At 36.9% G+C, this 14,871-nt stretch overlaps 1 protein-coding gene across 1 annotated transcript in view; it reads right to left on the reverse strand.

Annotated features, from left to right (window-relative positions):
- Positions 1-1,857: 1,857 nt before the first annotated feature.
- The window catches only part of MOB1B (MOB kinase activator 1B), a 63,346-nt gene continuing 50,332 nt past the window's right edge, over positions 1,858-14,871 (reverse strand). Inside the window, exons 4-6 of the mRNA XM_067557017.1 lie at positions 4,918-5,051; positions 2,938-3,101; positions 1,858-2,191 (exon numbers count right to left, since the gene is read on the reverse strand). Coding sequence (XP_067413118.1) covers positions 2,114-2,191; positions 2,938-3,101; positions 4,918-5,051 — 376 coding nt within the window. The 3' untranslated portion in view covers positions 1,858-2,113. The remainder of the gene's footprint in view (positions 2,192-2,937; positions 3,102-4,917; positions 5,052-14,871) is intronic.

A 14,871-nucleotide genomic window follows, 5' to 3' on the forward strand; every position in this document is an offset into this window, starting at 1 on the left:
TATGATATCAGTAATCAACGAAGCAAACAAAAAGTCAACTAATATCAGCTTCTGCTGCACTAGAAACCTTTTGCCCAGTGGAAGGATAACATTTGTTTAAGGAAAAGGTCCTTTTCAAGCTTCAGACAATTTTGCAAAGAACTAATAGTGAAGTAATAGTGTTTCCCATTTCAAGAATGTAGGCCTGACTTCCAAAATTAAGTGTGTATGTAATTTGTATATGCAAATACCAAAGTTACATATGCAAATTAAGTACCTGCATGCATAAATGGCCAGTTACAAGTTTTACAGGCTATTTGCATGTGTAATTGTGTTTTTCCATGCATAATTATAAACTCCTAACGGTCAAAGTAAAACACATGTCAAGCAGAGGTATGTGAAATGTTTGCATGGTTTCAGAATATCCTGAAACACTTCTATTGTTTTGTCACAAACTAAAAAGAGGTTCAAGAGCCATTCTAGTGTGTAATACAGAGAGAGAGCGCTTTTCATCTTCAGCTCTCAGAGTCATGTAAAAACTGTGGTTCTGCTAAGTTTTAATGTAAGAGCAGGTGAACTAGCAACTTTTTCATTTTTATATTTGGGATTTGGCACATAGATACTAATGATACTATGAGGATGGCACATTACAAATGTATTTGAAACTAAAATTTGACAGATACAAAGATACACAGATTGAAAACAAAGACAAGTTCCATATGAATTTCTGAGACGGGAACCCCCATTTCACATCGCTATAGCACAGAGAGATGTCCAAATAGTAGCCTGTGGACTACTTAGTGGTGGTCAAGGGAAAGCTGTCTTGTCATATGGTACTGGCTCTCCTAGTTTCCAGTATGAGAGAAACAGGACCAGAGACGGAGGAAGCAATGAAATAAAAAGAAAAAGGAGACCGTGATTGTTTTCTCAAAAAGAACAAAAGCACTTGCCACACTAAAGACTGCTAAAATACACAAATATTACTTAATATAACTTTCCCCATGTAAACAAGTGCTGTAGTTGGCAAAGGGACCTCATGCTATTATGAATGAGAGGGGCTGTGGACCGTGTGATTGCCAATGCAAAGTGGTGCACAAAACAATCTTTCTACAAAGAGATGTTCTCATTACGAAAAAGCTTGAAAATCTGGGCTCTAATCTTGAGTTAGCTTTTTACTGTTAAATTTTAAATGGCATCAAACTAGTGGCTTTTAAACAAGATTTTTCTTAATACTACTTGTCATTTTTGATGATGACTAAATATACCTTGCCTTCTCACTGAAGATACTTTTGCAAAATGGTTGGCTCATTTGACAAATGCTAGGTAACTTCTGTTTTACCTTATAGCACTTTAGGCTGACCTGAATTGATATTTATATTAACAAAATAAATATAAGTAACAAGGAATGGAGAACCAGCCCTCTGGTATCCTGGGTTGTCCACAGTTTTTAAATCTTTATCATTTAGGTCTGGTGACTAGGACATGATCTGAAGTGCCACCATCACTATAATTTTTACTTTTTTGGAGGTGTTTTTTTTGTTTTTTTTAAAGAAATACCTAGTTTTGAAAAGCTTATATTAATCTCTTTTAAAAATTGTGATACTTTGTATTAAAACCTGGAGATCACTGATTTAAGTAAGTTATGGCTTTTTTACTTTAAGCATATATATTCTAAACCAAGCATCAATAAGTGTCCTGGGTAATAGGTTATATTTTCTGTTTCCAGCAATGTTTAGTATTGTGTGTGCTTTGCACCTCAGAAGTGAGTCTGCCAAGGCACTTAGAGAATGTAAGTCTTTTAGGGACTTCATGAGAATGGGCTACGATTGATACAATACAGAACCCATTCACCAGCAGTGTCAAATCACCCAACAAGCATATTTCCTTTATAAACACTCAAAATCTACTAAAAATCCACAATGAGAAAAAAAGGGGGAAAAAAGCCATTTACTGTATGTCACTAAAAGACAAAGATTTCCCCTAATAAAAGCACAAAGAATGGATCTTGGCTGCCTGTAAGAACAGAATAAGGTTTGGTTTTGTTTTCAAAACAGAACAAAACAAACAAACAAAAAATCCCAGAAATACCACACTCTTGTTTAAAGAAAAGTGATTTCCACAGATCCACTTCCTTTTATCTGTCCTTAGAGGTGAGTTTTTCAATCAGTTCTTGAAGTGGAGCCAGTTCTCTTCTATCAATAAGGTTGAATTCCTGTAGAAGGGGGGAAAAAACACTTTACTTGCACAGGCAATGTAGCGTTAGTACCAGTTTTACATTTAAAGTTACTCTGCAGTTTACAATCTTAAAGCCCAGGCTTACCTATTAGCCATTTTCAACTTCTTGGTAAGGTAGAACACAGCCAATGTATAAACATGTTACTTCTAGGTAGCTGATTCAAATCCAGTCTAGGTCACTAATAACTAAACATCATCATTACCATCATCAGAAGGCTGTGAAATGAATTAGTGTGCCTAGTAGATCCATATTAAAAAAAAAGATTTAACTTCACACCGAGTAAACTCCCTTCCCCGATCCTGTTCTGCATTAAGGCCATCCAACAACACAGCTCAAACAGTTTTCCCCCTTTTGTAACTTCTAAAGGGCCCTTCCTTGATGGAAAAACAGCAGCATCCAGTAAATGCAATCTCTGCAGCTTGATTTCAGTTTTCTTCTTCTACTGGCTGTGAATTAAGGTTTTCTTTACTAATTTTCTGTCTTATGGAAACATGCCATAATTTACTGTTGCACTCTGTCAATACTTACAGCAATAATTATACATTAGAATACCAGTAAGGTAGTATCTTGGGCTTGGAACTACCAAACTATGAAAAAACACCTGCTTCTATAACAACTGCTATAAAACTCAAAAGAACGGTATTTTTATATATCAACATTTTAATATATCTGTCTTCAGAATAGAAGGCAACCATTACCATAGTATTCTTGGGCTAATTTACCTGAACAAAAAAAATAAAGTGCTTGAAGGATGTGTTAAGATGTGCCTCTTCTTGCAGCTGTATCACTGGATCAAAGTGCTGGTGGTAAATGTGAGCATAAACTCTAAAGAGACGCTTTAGAATGGTCTTTGCCACTGACATGAAGTTCTTTGGGAAAGGAACACCTAAAATTAAACAAATGTATGGTAAGCTCTTTGAGGCAAAGACGGTGTCTTCATAGATTTTGAAGCCAGAGGGACTATGATGATTGTTTAGTCTGACCTCCTATATAACACAGCCCATAGATTTCACCCAGTGATTCCTACATCAAGCCCATAATTTCTAGGTGAGCTAGAGCATATGTTGCAGAAAGACATCCCCTTCTTGCTTTGAAGACTTCAAGTGATGGAGAATCCCATGTCTGTTGGTAAGTTGTTCTAATGGTTAATTACCCTTGCTGTAAAAAACAATTGCATCTTATTTCTAGTTTGAATTTGTCTAGCTTCAGCTTCCAACCACTGGATCTTGTTATGCCTTAGTCTGCTAGATTAAAGAGTCCTCTACAATCAGAAATCTTCTCCCCATGAAGCTAATATTGACCATGATCAAGTTACCACTCAACCTTCTCTTGAATAAACTAAATAGACAGAGCTTCTTTTGTGTCTCACTGTAAGTCAGACTTCAAATCATTCTTGGAGCTCTTTTCTGAACACTTTCCAGTTTGTCAACATACTTTTTACATGGCAGACACCAGAACTGGACGGAGTATGTTAGTAATCCGTTATACTGGGGTAATAAAGGCTCCTTACTCCTACTCAATATTTCCTTGCTTATACATCTAAGGATTGCATTTGCGCTCTTAAGCTACTGCATCACATTGGCAGAAGGTGTTCACTTGGTTATCTTCACATATACTTGAACAGGGCCAAGCAAATGGAGATCCGAGCCTGCTGTGCACTACAGTAAGATAAACATTAAATAATTAAAAACACTATTAACATTACTGACTATTATTATTACTATAACATTACTATTAACATTACTGTTAATAGTAAAGCAGGTTCCCTTTCCCCCACTCGTGCCCAACAGCTCTGAATTGAAGCACTAAAACAAATGCCCTATTGGTAACAGGTAACAAATCTACGTTGCCACCTACTGAGCAGGGATAGCTGGGAAGAAGGATGACTTACAGAACAAAAGACAAAAAAACCTATTAGAGGTTCATTGTTCCAGGCTAAAACCATGAATAAGTAAAAGCAAAAGCCATTTGTTCTTGACAGATGGTCCATTTTTTAAAATGGACAGTCATTAAATGTTTGCTGAATAGGGCCATACATTTAAAGAAGCTTCCTCAAAACATAAAAGACTTCCATAGTTACTTGTAAGCAATAAGTTCTGTATTCATGAGCAAGGGTGCAATTCTGATCCAGTAGGGGAAATGCCTTTTTGGGGCTATGCTTCTTTTCTGCACAGAAACTTATTTTGGTAGTTGAGGAAATACTATATTCTGCAAAAAGATACTTAGGATAGGGTACAGAGGTAGGAATTACTTTCCCTTCTTTCTCTCCTATTTCTCCAGGAGAAACACCCCACTTTTCAAAAGGAGAAAGCTGAAGAATCAATGAAAATACAGTTGCTTATTAAATAGAAACACCCTTTTTCTACATCCTGAATTTTAACAAGTTTTTATTAAGGATTGCTCAATTATGTATCATGTCTGATAGCCTGGCACATAAATTGTACCTGCTTAACCAGGTGAAAGTATCTTTCAGTGTACTGATAAATTGTTCTTTAACTATGCTAAACCAGTCAATAATCATTTAAGGAACAACTTACTATTCTATAGCTCACTATTTCTATTTATTGCTGAGTTCTCTTTAGGGTACAATAAATATTTATTCCTTCCTGTAAGTTCAGAAACAAACCCACACAAGCTTTTCAACACTAAGAGATCTTAATATTCCTGTACAACAGGATCCCAATTTCACTGTTCATTTTTACCTATTTTGGATGGAAATAGTGTCTCATCATCCAGCTGATCCTGGACCCAAGTCATCAGGTAATCAATGTACTTTGGTGCTGAGCATTTGATTGGTTTCTTTATGTTTGTCCCATCTGCCCAGTGATATTCGTATCTGGGTTGGAACAAAAAGGGAAGACATCACTTAAACACACAACTGAGTCATTCACATAAAAGCCTTTAAACATAAGAATGGCCATAGTGGATCAGACCAATGGTCCATCTAGCCCAGTGTCCTGTCTTCCGACAGTGGCCAATGCCAAGTGCTTCAGAGAGAATGAACAGAACAGGTAACCATAAAGTGATCCATCCCATTGTTCATTCCCAGTTTCTTGGAGGGGTTTTTATTTCTGTTTAAGAATTGAACTTGATTTTCATAATGCTTTCAGAGATTTTGTACCTGTTCTGTGCCCATGAACCCATGTCACCCAATTATGATCATATTTTCGCTGGCCCTTCTTGTGTTTTTAATACCTTGCATATATCTTCCTTCACATCACAAGGACCATTCACACTTAAGGCCCAGTCCTGCAACCTCTGCTCACTAAGTGTTTTCCATAACAACTTGCAGTGGGATTACTAGGATTTAGTAGGATTAGGTCTCTAACCCTTATATTGAATTCTCCCTCAAAAAGATAGCAACTTCATTTATTATTTAGGCTCAAGTAACATTTTTAATACAGTGAATCATTACAGGGAAATACTGAAAAGTTACACAAATCCTAGTCATATAAATAAAAATTAAGTCCTTTAAACACATACCAAACAGTGCTGGACTTACCTTTAGTTCTATTTTTGTGGAACAAAAGTGTCTCTGCCCCTCCTGCCAAGGCCACCACTGTGGTCAGTATGTGAATAAAGGGCTTGGTTTTTATTTATATGAATGGAAATAGTGGAAAAAAAGAATCATCACTGTGGGGAACTCAAGCACATTTGACCAAAGTGTGTATGGAACTGCTTTAATATTCTTAGAATCAATATGGTTCTATGTGTTTATGCATTTCTATCTAGTAATACTAAATTTATGCCTCATTGGAGATACCATTCATATAAAATATATTTTTAAAAACCTGATAAAATTGTTACAACAATGTATTAATGTATTAAAAACAAAGATTAATATTAGAAAACTAGAAATTCTCCTTATTCCCAAACACAGCCTTTTGGTACATGAGTCGAACGGAATTACTTAATTTGAAAAAAGTGTATTTTAGCCAACAGAAGAAAATTTTCATGCTATATGGTTCTTTTAAAAAGATATATGTTATTAGAGTGTGGCCTCGCTCTGTTCCCAGCTCTGCTATTTGCCTACAAGTGACCTTCTGCTAGTCATTTCCCCTTTCTGCCTCAGTTTTCCCATCTGTAAAATGGTGATAATGATACTTACCTCCTTTATAAACCATATTAAGATCTACTTAAGAGCTAGGTGCTACCTTACTGTTTATTTACAAAGTATTAACAAGTTCACAAATCTTTGCCATGTAAATATCAAAAACTTAACTATCATTACAACAGTGAGCTTTTGTTTAAAAAGACATTATACAGGAATATAGCCACCCCTCCCTCCCTCCCTATATATATATATATATCCCTATATATGAGAGATTTCACTTAATTAAATGAAATCACTAGAAACACAGATGTTGTAACGATGCTCACTCTGTAATATGGTAACATCACACAAGATTTATTTATAAAATAAATATTTATTTATATTTATATATAAAAACACAATAGACCAGGCATATCTATACAATTTAATATTAAAAAAATGAACAGGTGTGCTGGCACTGTACTTTGAATATTGAATTAAAAAAATAACAAATACTTAAGCATCTATTTGTCCTCTATTTTGCTGGGTATGGAATTGATGTGTTAGTTTTTCCATAACAATCACCTCCATTTTTCTTTTTTTTTAAACTATTCCTCTATGGTTGGATTATTTTTCATTTTCCAATGAAAGACTATTATCAGTAGCTTCCTTTCCTCTTGTGTGACTCTTTCTGCTAGGAAGCCCCAGGATCCTTTGGTAATAAATATCCAACAATTTGTGATATTTGGTTATGGATTATATTCCAATACTCTCTAATGACTGGATATGTCCACCATATGCATAATATCTCCTCTTTCACAACAATTTCTCCAATATTTATCCCCATTCATTCTATATTTCTTTTTAATCTGGTGTGAGGTACTATTTAAACAGTATTTTAAATAAGTTTTCTTTTATTGTGCTACAAATTGAAGTTGCTGGTCCTCTTTTCCAGCTTAAACTCCATTCCTCTGGGTATTTGTCTATCCAGGTCCTTTTCCCATTGGACATTTTTTTTGTTAGGAAAGTTGTTTGCAAAGATGGATATAAACAAGTTATTAATTTTTTTCCTAATTGACAAGATGCTATTGGTTCTATTAAAGGCAGCTTTCTTCGTTTAAAAAAACATTTTTAGAAAGTTGAGAAACACAATGCCTAACTTAAAAACCAAACACTGGTACGATAGGAGAGTGGGCCAGTTAAAGTGAGTTTTGATTTCTAAATCTGTTAGAAAAGTCAGTATGTATTCCATGGCCCCCTCAATCTTTAAACCTCTCTGGTTCATGATTTGGGTTAAAATCTGGATTATTGACAATGGAGGTCAGTGGCAAGGGAAACAAATTTATCTTATCTCTAGTTCTACCCCAAACTCATCCTTTGCTAAAGGATGTGTATACATTTCCGGAAGGCGGATTATTTTTATTAATCCAAGGTAGCCTACACCAGCGTTTACACTGCCACAATTTTCTTGTTCAATAAATACCCAGTGTTTGCCTGGGTTAGTGTGACCCCAATGTATTACTGCTTTGAGCTGGCAGACTTAATAGTATAAAATATTTACAACAGCTACTCCACTTTGTTTAATGGGTCTGTACAAAGTATCTGCATTCACTCTTGGTCTTTTCCATATAAATTCTAACAACATCCTCTGTATTCTTGCCAGGGGTTTATTTGGGTTGATGATAGAAAAATTTTGAAATAAGAAAGATATCCTTAGCAAAATGTTTATTTTGACTGTGGCTATTCTGTCCAACCAAGCAATTACATACTTCCCCCTCTCCTCACACTCAAGATCTTTCATTTGCTGAAGTAGTGGTTTGACAGTTAAATCATAGAGATCTTCTAGGTTGTTTGAGATTTGAATTCCCAGGTAGATTAGAGAATTTGTTGTCCAAATGTTTTCTGGAAGAATGACTTTTCTGAGTCTGGCAAATTCAGATTTGGTAGGTATTATTAACTACTCAAGAGGAAAAAAGTACAAAAAATCGTGCTCTATTGTTGTGTGGGGGTATTATATTGTTCTTGCATATTAGGGTTAATGTTTTAACTTCAGTTGTATTAATTATACATATAATAGAAGACAGCATAAACATTTTTCCCTCTTATAAATCCTATTTTTGCAGCAAGGAAGAAGTGAGTCTTTAAGGATTCAAGAGGATCAGGTAGTGGTTTTATTGACTAGTCTGGGGAAGGTGTACCATGCATAAAGGAGACCATGAAAAAGATGATTTTAGGACCAGGTAGCTAGAAAAGAATGCTTTAGAACATTGAAAGTCTGGGGATCTCACCTTTCAAGTAGAATATAGTATTTGTTTTCAGCACGTTTAGGCTATAGGAGTGTGGCTCTTAAGACTTTTTACCAGTCCTTCAGGAGAAAGCAGTTCTTTGTCATCATGAGTCCAGAACTGTATATAGCAATCTCCTGAATCTGGGACCAGCCTAATTTTCACTCCCTGCTCTAAGTCAGTCAGGCTTGCTCAGTCAGCAAGGCAGAAGGCACTGCTGGAGAAAGACTGAAGCTATGTCTACACTTACAAGCTTACAGCAGCACAGCTGTACCAGTATAGCTGTGCTGCTGTTAGACCGCTCGTGTAGCCAAGTTATGCCAATGGGAGAGCGTTCTCCTGTCGACATAATAAAACCAGCTCAACAAGTGGCAGTAGCTATGTCAGTGGGAGAACATCTCCCGCTGACATAGGGCTGTGCACACAAGTGCTTATGCTGCCAAAACATATGTCGCTCAGGTGTGTGAATTTTTCACACCCTTGAGCGACAAACGTTTTGCTGACATAAGTGCTAGTGTAGACATGGCCTGAGACACTCACATCAAGTCCTTCCCCACTATCAAGCGAGTGAACATACTGTCAACCCAGGAATGAAAAGGACTGCTGAGTGTTTCAGTGCTAATCCTCCCAGAGGAACAAATGAGCTACATTACAGGCAAGCACCAGTATTCATCTAAATACAAAAGAAGGATAATGCCAGTTTAAAATCACGTGTTTTCAGAGGAAATATTGTTGCCTATCCTACAAATCTGATCTTAAATGCTTACAACTGAAAGAATGTAAGGAAATCTTATTAACTTTTAACAGTTTAAGTTTACTCTTCATTTTTTTCAGCTTGGACTGAAAATAGCCTCATCACTTTCATTTTCTATTCTTAATACAATAGCAGAATGCTGTGATGTTTGAGTTGCAAACAGCAGGGGAATGTTTGTTTTATAATGTTTCCTCCAGAATTAAAATTACGAGAACATTTTTATTTGTCATACATCTTTGTAAAATATGTTTAAAATACATATGTTTTATACAAGAGCAAAATTTTGGATAAAACTTAATAAGGCAGTGCCTGTTTTAAATACTTTACAGTATTTTGTCAGTTAAATAAGAAACTAGGAGAACCTTTTCACAATAATTTTTAGAACAGATAGTTTGGGCAGTAAACAAGACTAACAAATTTATTTATATATTTCTCCTGATTTATCAAATCAAAAGGTTCAAGTCACTTTATAAGTTTATATACAACTGATACTCAAGGATCCCATATACCACCATTTCAGTGCAGCCACTTCTGGGATGAAATAACTCAATTATTTAATATCACACATTACAACTATAGTAAAGAATACCATATCATTGAAATTAACAGGCAGGCTGTTATTTACCAGAAGCAGAACTTGGCTAAGAATAGGGTTAACCACCCTACTCTTGTGAAAGCCACCATGAGAACTTTAGTGACTACAATCAGACATAAGCAGCTCTGTTTTAAGTCTCTTCTGAAATACTGTACACCTACAAAAACTCCTGCTATAGAGCCAATTTATTCAATTTATTTATTCAGAGTGAAGAGTGCCTTCTACTGTGTCATAGTTCAGAGCAACTGCACCTGTATTTTCCCTCAGTGGGTCAGCAAGGACACCTACTCTCGACTTCCAGCTACTGCCTTTTTGGGTCGTCTTCCTCTCTTATGACTGGGGTAGTCTCAGACAGCACAGTTCCCTGGCTTCATTGTGTATTTTTCAGCACAGACAGGATGCCCAAGGACACCTGTCTGCTTTCTTTTTAGAGACTGATAACAGAATTACTACAGATGTAAGTTACCTCACAGACTGGTAAAAGCAAAGTAATGCAAAAAAAAAAAAAAAAAAAATGAACATTGAAAAACATAATCCCAACTATTCAGGCAAAATGAGGGGATCTAAATTAGCTGTTACCACTCAAGAAAGAGATCTTGGAGTCACTGTAGATAGTTCTTTGAAATCATCCACTCAACGTACAGCAGCAATCAAAACAGCAAACAGGATGATAGAAACCGTTAGGATAGGGATAGATAATAAGACAGTAAATATAATGGCATTGTATAAATCCATAGTAAGCCCACATCTTGAATACTGCGAGCCGTTCTGGTCACCCTATCTCAAAAATATATATTATAATTGGAAAAGATACAGAGAAGGACCACAAAAATGATTAAAGGTATAGAACAGCTTCCATAGAAGGAGAGATTAAAAAGACTGACTTTTCAGTTTGGAAAACAGACAACTAGGAGGGGATATGATAGAGGTCTATAAAATCATGAATGTTGTGGAGAAAATGAATAAGGAAGTGTCATTTACTCCTTCACATAACACAAGAACCAAGGATCACCCAATGAAATTAATAGGCAGCTGGTTTAAAACAAACAAAAGGAAGTACTGTTTCATACAAAACACTGTTTGCCTGTGGAACTCATTGCCATGGGATGTTGTGCAGGCCAAAACTATAACTAGGTTCAAAAAAGAATTAAATAAGTTCATGGAGGACAGGTCCATCAATGGTTCTTAGTCAAGATGGTCAGAGATGCAACCCCAAGCTTTGGGTGTCCCTGGCCTCTGACTGCCAGAAACTGGAAGTGGATGATGGGATGATCACTCAATAAATTGCCCTATTCTGTTAACTCACTCTGAAGCATCTGGCATGGGTCACTGTCGGAAGATGGGATACTGGGATATAGGAACCCAGTATGACCCAATATCGCTATTCCCTTATGTTCTAGCTTTACAGAGAAAATATATTGAAAACAATAAAAGAGACTACCTGCATGTTAATGAGTTTATAAGGAACCGCCCAATCCCAACATGGATTCTGGCAGGAACAGTCCTTCATCATCCCCCAACCCTAGGGGAGTCCCAGTAGTTACCGGGTCATCACAGCTTCAGCTCAGAACAAGCACAATCATGACATGTTCATCCTTTATACAATGAGCCTTTTATCTGGTGTTTCCAGGAGTAGATAAGTACACAATGGGTTTTTCTCCCAGGCATAGCTTCAAAAGGTTCAAAGTGGGTCACTTGCCTTCCCCAGCTACTTCCTAGGAAATCCACTTCATAGGTATTGTCCCAAAAAGTTCTTTGAACTTTCTCAGACCTTCCAGAGATTGCATTAGTCTTGTCTTCCCTCTAAAGCAGTTCCATATAATCTCACAATAGTACATAAACATTTGCATTTCTAATATAATGTACCCCAAAGGTATTAATTAACCTTAATTCAGAAAGGTTTAACTTAATTCAATGAAGTTCATTCAGGATATTACAGGATACTGTCACATAGTAACTCTCACCATTTCCTGAAGCACCGCCATGTTCCTTCGAGGTCTTTTGTGCATGTATTGACCCTGCTTGACTTGTGTGACCTGACACGCTCTCAGTATGAAGTGGTATGACTTATAAGAAACAGTAAAGATATACTCTCTGGCACAACACATACTATAAGTGGAAATGTGCAGAGATAATCTTTAAATACTCTAGCAATCCCCACATTTCTGACTTGTTGGGTGCAGTATTACATTTGGAACTTCTAAGGGGCATGCAGCTGATAAAATCAGTGTTTTCTGAATGATGAACTATATTAATGAAAACAATATTCTGGGACTGAAACTTCTGTAGATGGTTCCTAAAATACAGAGTGGCAGCATTAAGGTAGTTATGGAAGATGGTAGTTTAAAACAAGACCCACACATTGATTCAAATGTGTGAGCAAGTGCCCGCATCTCTAGTAATAAAACAAACACCATGCCATTGACTAAAATTCAACCTTATAGCTGGACTGGGCTTGTTTGGGAAAAAAAAAAAAAGAAAAAAAGAAAGAAAACTTCCAATTCCAGCTCACAGATCATGTTATAATAGGGACAAAATGATATTTAGTGGGTAGAGTAGGAAGTATAGCATTTACAGTGACTAACTGTAGGTTCAAACAGCATCAAATAACATTGGTAAGATTTACCAGGATTGAGATAAAACAATTAATTAATCTTTCTATTCACATATGCTAATGATCCTACCTAAATATGAAAATATGCCTACGCATTAAAGATAAAAAGACCAACTCCTCCTCCACAAAATTCTCTCTCTGTATATAGAAGCACCCTTGAGAAGATGTAGAACAAAATTATCACCTTAGCTAAGCAAAGCATGCTACGTAGCTAGGATTAAGATCTTTATGGGTATTAGTACGTACATAGAAACTGACATCTTTATATACCAGTGAAGAGATATTAATTTGGACACAGTTTAAAATACTTTGGCTCACGCATTTGCCAAGGACACTGGAGCAAAGGAAGAGGTCAGAAAAAGATAAGTGGGTTGGCACACTGCTGAGAGAGATGAGCTATTTAAAGAGGCAGATTCAAATGAGGATATATAACTGTTCTCACAGCAGACATGTAAGGCAAAGAAACAGTAAATTCATATTTAATTAAGTTAAGATTTTAGGCCAAAATTGGGATTTGTGGATACTCTCCACTTCTAAAACTCAGGCCTCTTTTGTTTAGGTGCCTAAATACAGAAGTGCTGAGCACCCACAAATCTTACTGAAGTCAAAGGGATCTTGCAAGTGCTCACTCAGCATTGCCACTTTTATGTAGCTACCTAAATTTAGACTAAGAAGCCTAACTCTAGACATCCAGATTTGAAAATTTTGGTCTTCATGTTTTTTTTTCTATGTAAACCTATTGGCAGACATGAAAACCAAGAAGGAGAAAAAGGGGAAATAAAGCAATAACTCAATTTCCCCTTCTTCCTAGTACCTAGTAAAGGTATTACTTTAACAATATATTTTATACAGACCAATGACTTTTCAATGTGCTTATACTGCTGATGGTTACATTGTAATTGATGTGGCAAATACAGTAATGAGGACTGATGATGGAAAGCAGGTGTAGCTTGTTTTGTTTGGGTTGTGGAAAGAACATGGGTATGAACAGGAGAAACTATATTTTAAGACAAGTAAATTTTGGCCTAAAATCATAACTTAATTAAATATGAATTTGCTGTTCCTCTGCTTTACATGCTTCTGTTGCCACTCAGTGTGGTGATCCTTGGTGTCCCAGTGTGCAGTGGAGCGACAGACGGCGCACACATACCTATTTTGGCTCCAAACCACCTTACCAGCGTGTACAGCTACAGAAAGGGCTATTTTTCTATGGTTATGCAAGCGTTGGTGGGTCACTGAGGATGCCTCACTGGCATCAAAATGGGCGGGTCAGGAAAGGTGCATGACACTCCTATCTTTAAGAACACAGGACTGTTCAGAAAGCTACAAGCAGGGACCTTCTTTCCTGGCCAATGGATTACCACAGGCAACACTGAAATGCCAACAGTGATCTGGGGGACTTTGCTGTCCTGGCTCATGAAGCCATACACTGGCCACCTCGATAGCACCAAAGGAGGATTCAGCTCAGCAGTTGCAGAATGACAGTTAAATGTACTTTTGGCAGAATGAAGGGATGCTGGCATTGTTTACTCATAAGATTGGATCTCAGAAAAACATTACGAGCATTATAACTGCCTGATGTTTCCTGCATAAGATCTGTGAAGCAAAGGGAGAAAAGTTGCCACCAGGGTGAAGGGCAGAAGCGGAGCGACTGTCTGCTGAGTTTGAACAGCCAGATGCAAGGTTATTAGAAGAGCTCAATGTGGAGCTATATGACTTGGGGAGGCTTTGAAAAAACACGTACAATGAGCCACAGTAATGTGTTGTGATGTACTGTGCTCTACCTGGTCCTGCTATTTTGGGGCTTGTTAGGAATTGTGGGGTGTTTAGTATACATTTATGAATATAACATTGTCAATGCATGTATTTATTTTGTAGTGTTTGCCGTACATGTTTGATTATTACATTGTTTGTCTCTGATCCTGAGAGTTGTGTCACATAGCACAACACGTGGGTGCTTTCACTACCATTAGGCATTCTGCAGCACATGCTGGGAACGAAAAGATTAATTATTTTCCAAACAGTAGAATTGTATCAATTAAGGCAAACATTGCAAAAAAAGGTCTGTCCAAATAAAATTAACAAACATTAATACACTTATGGAACAGAACTTGAGAAAAGGAAAAAACATTCATGTCCATTTTAGCTACACATACACCAGCCGTGGCTTTCACATGTCAGTGAATGTGAAGCTGTGGTTCACCCTAACGTACCCCCAGGGAGGAGTGGTAAGGGTAGGGATATGGCTGCTGATGCCATGTGGAATGTGGGGGTGTAGGGAAGTGATATAACGGAATTCTGTATCAACTGCAACGGGAGGTGAGCCCATGATTGTTGAACTTGTAGGTTCACAAGCCTCCGCAACATTTGTGTTT

The sequence above is a fragment of the Emydura macquarii genome, unplaced genomic scaffold (assembly GCF_026122565.2).
Source record: "Emydura macquarii macquarii isolate MOO-44397 ecotype Brisbane River unplaced genomic scaffold, CSIRO-AGI_Emac_v2 contig_1790, whole genome shotgun sequence".
In the NCBI taxonomy this organism is placed as follows: Eukaryota; Metazoa; Chordata; order Testudines; family Chelidae; genus Emydura; species Emydura macquarii.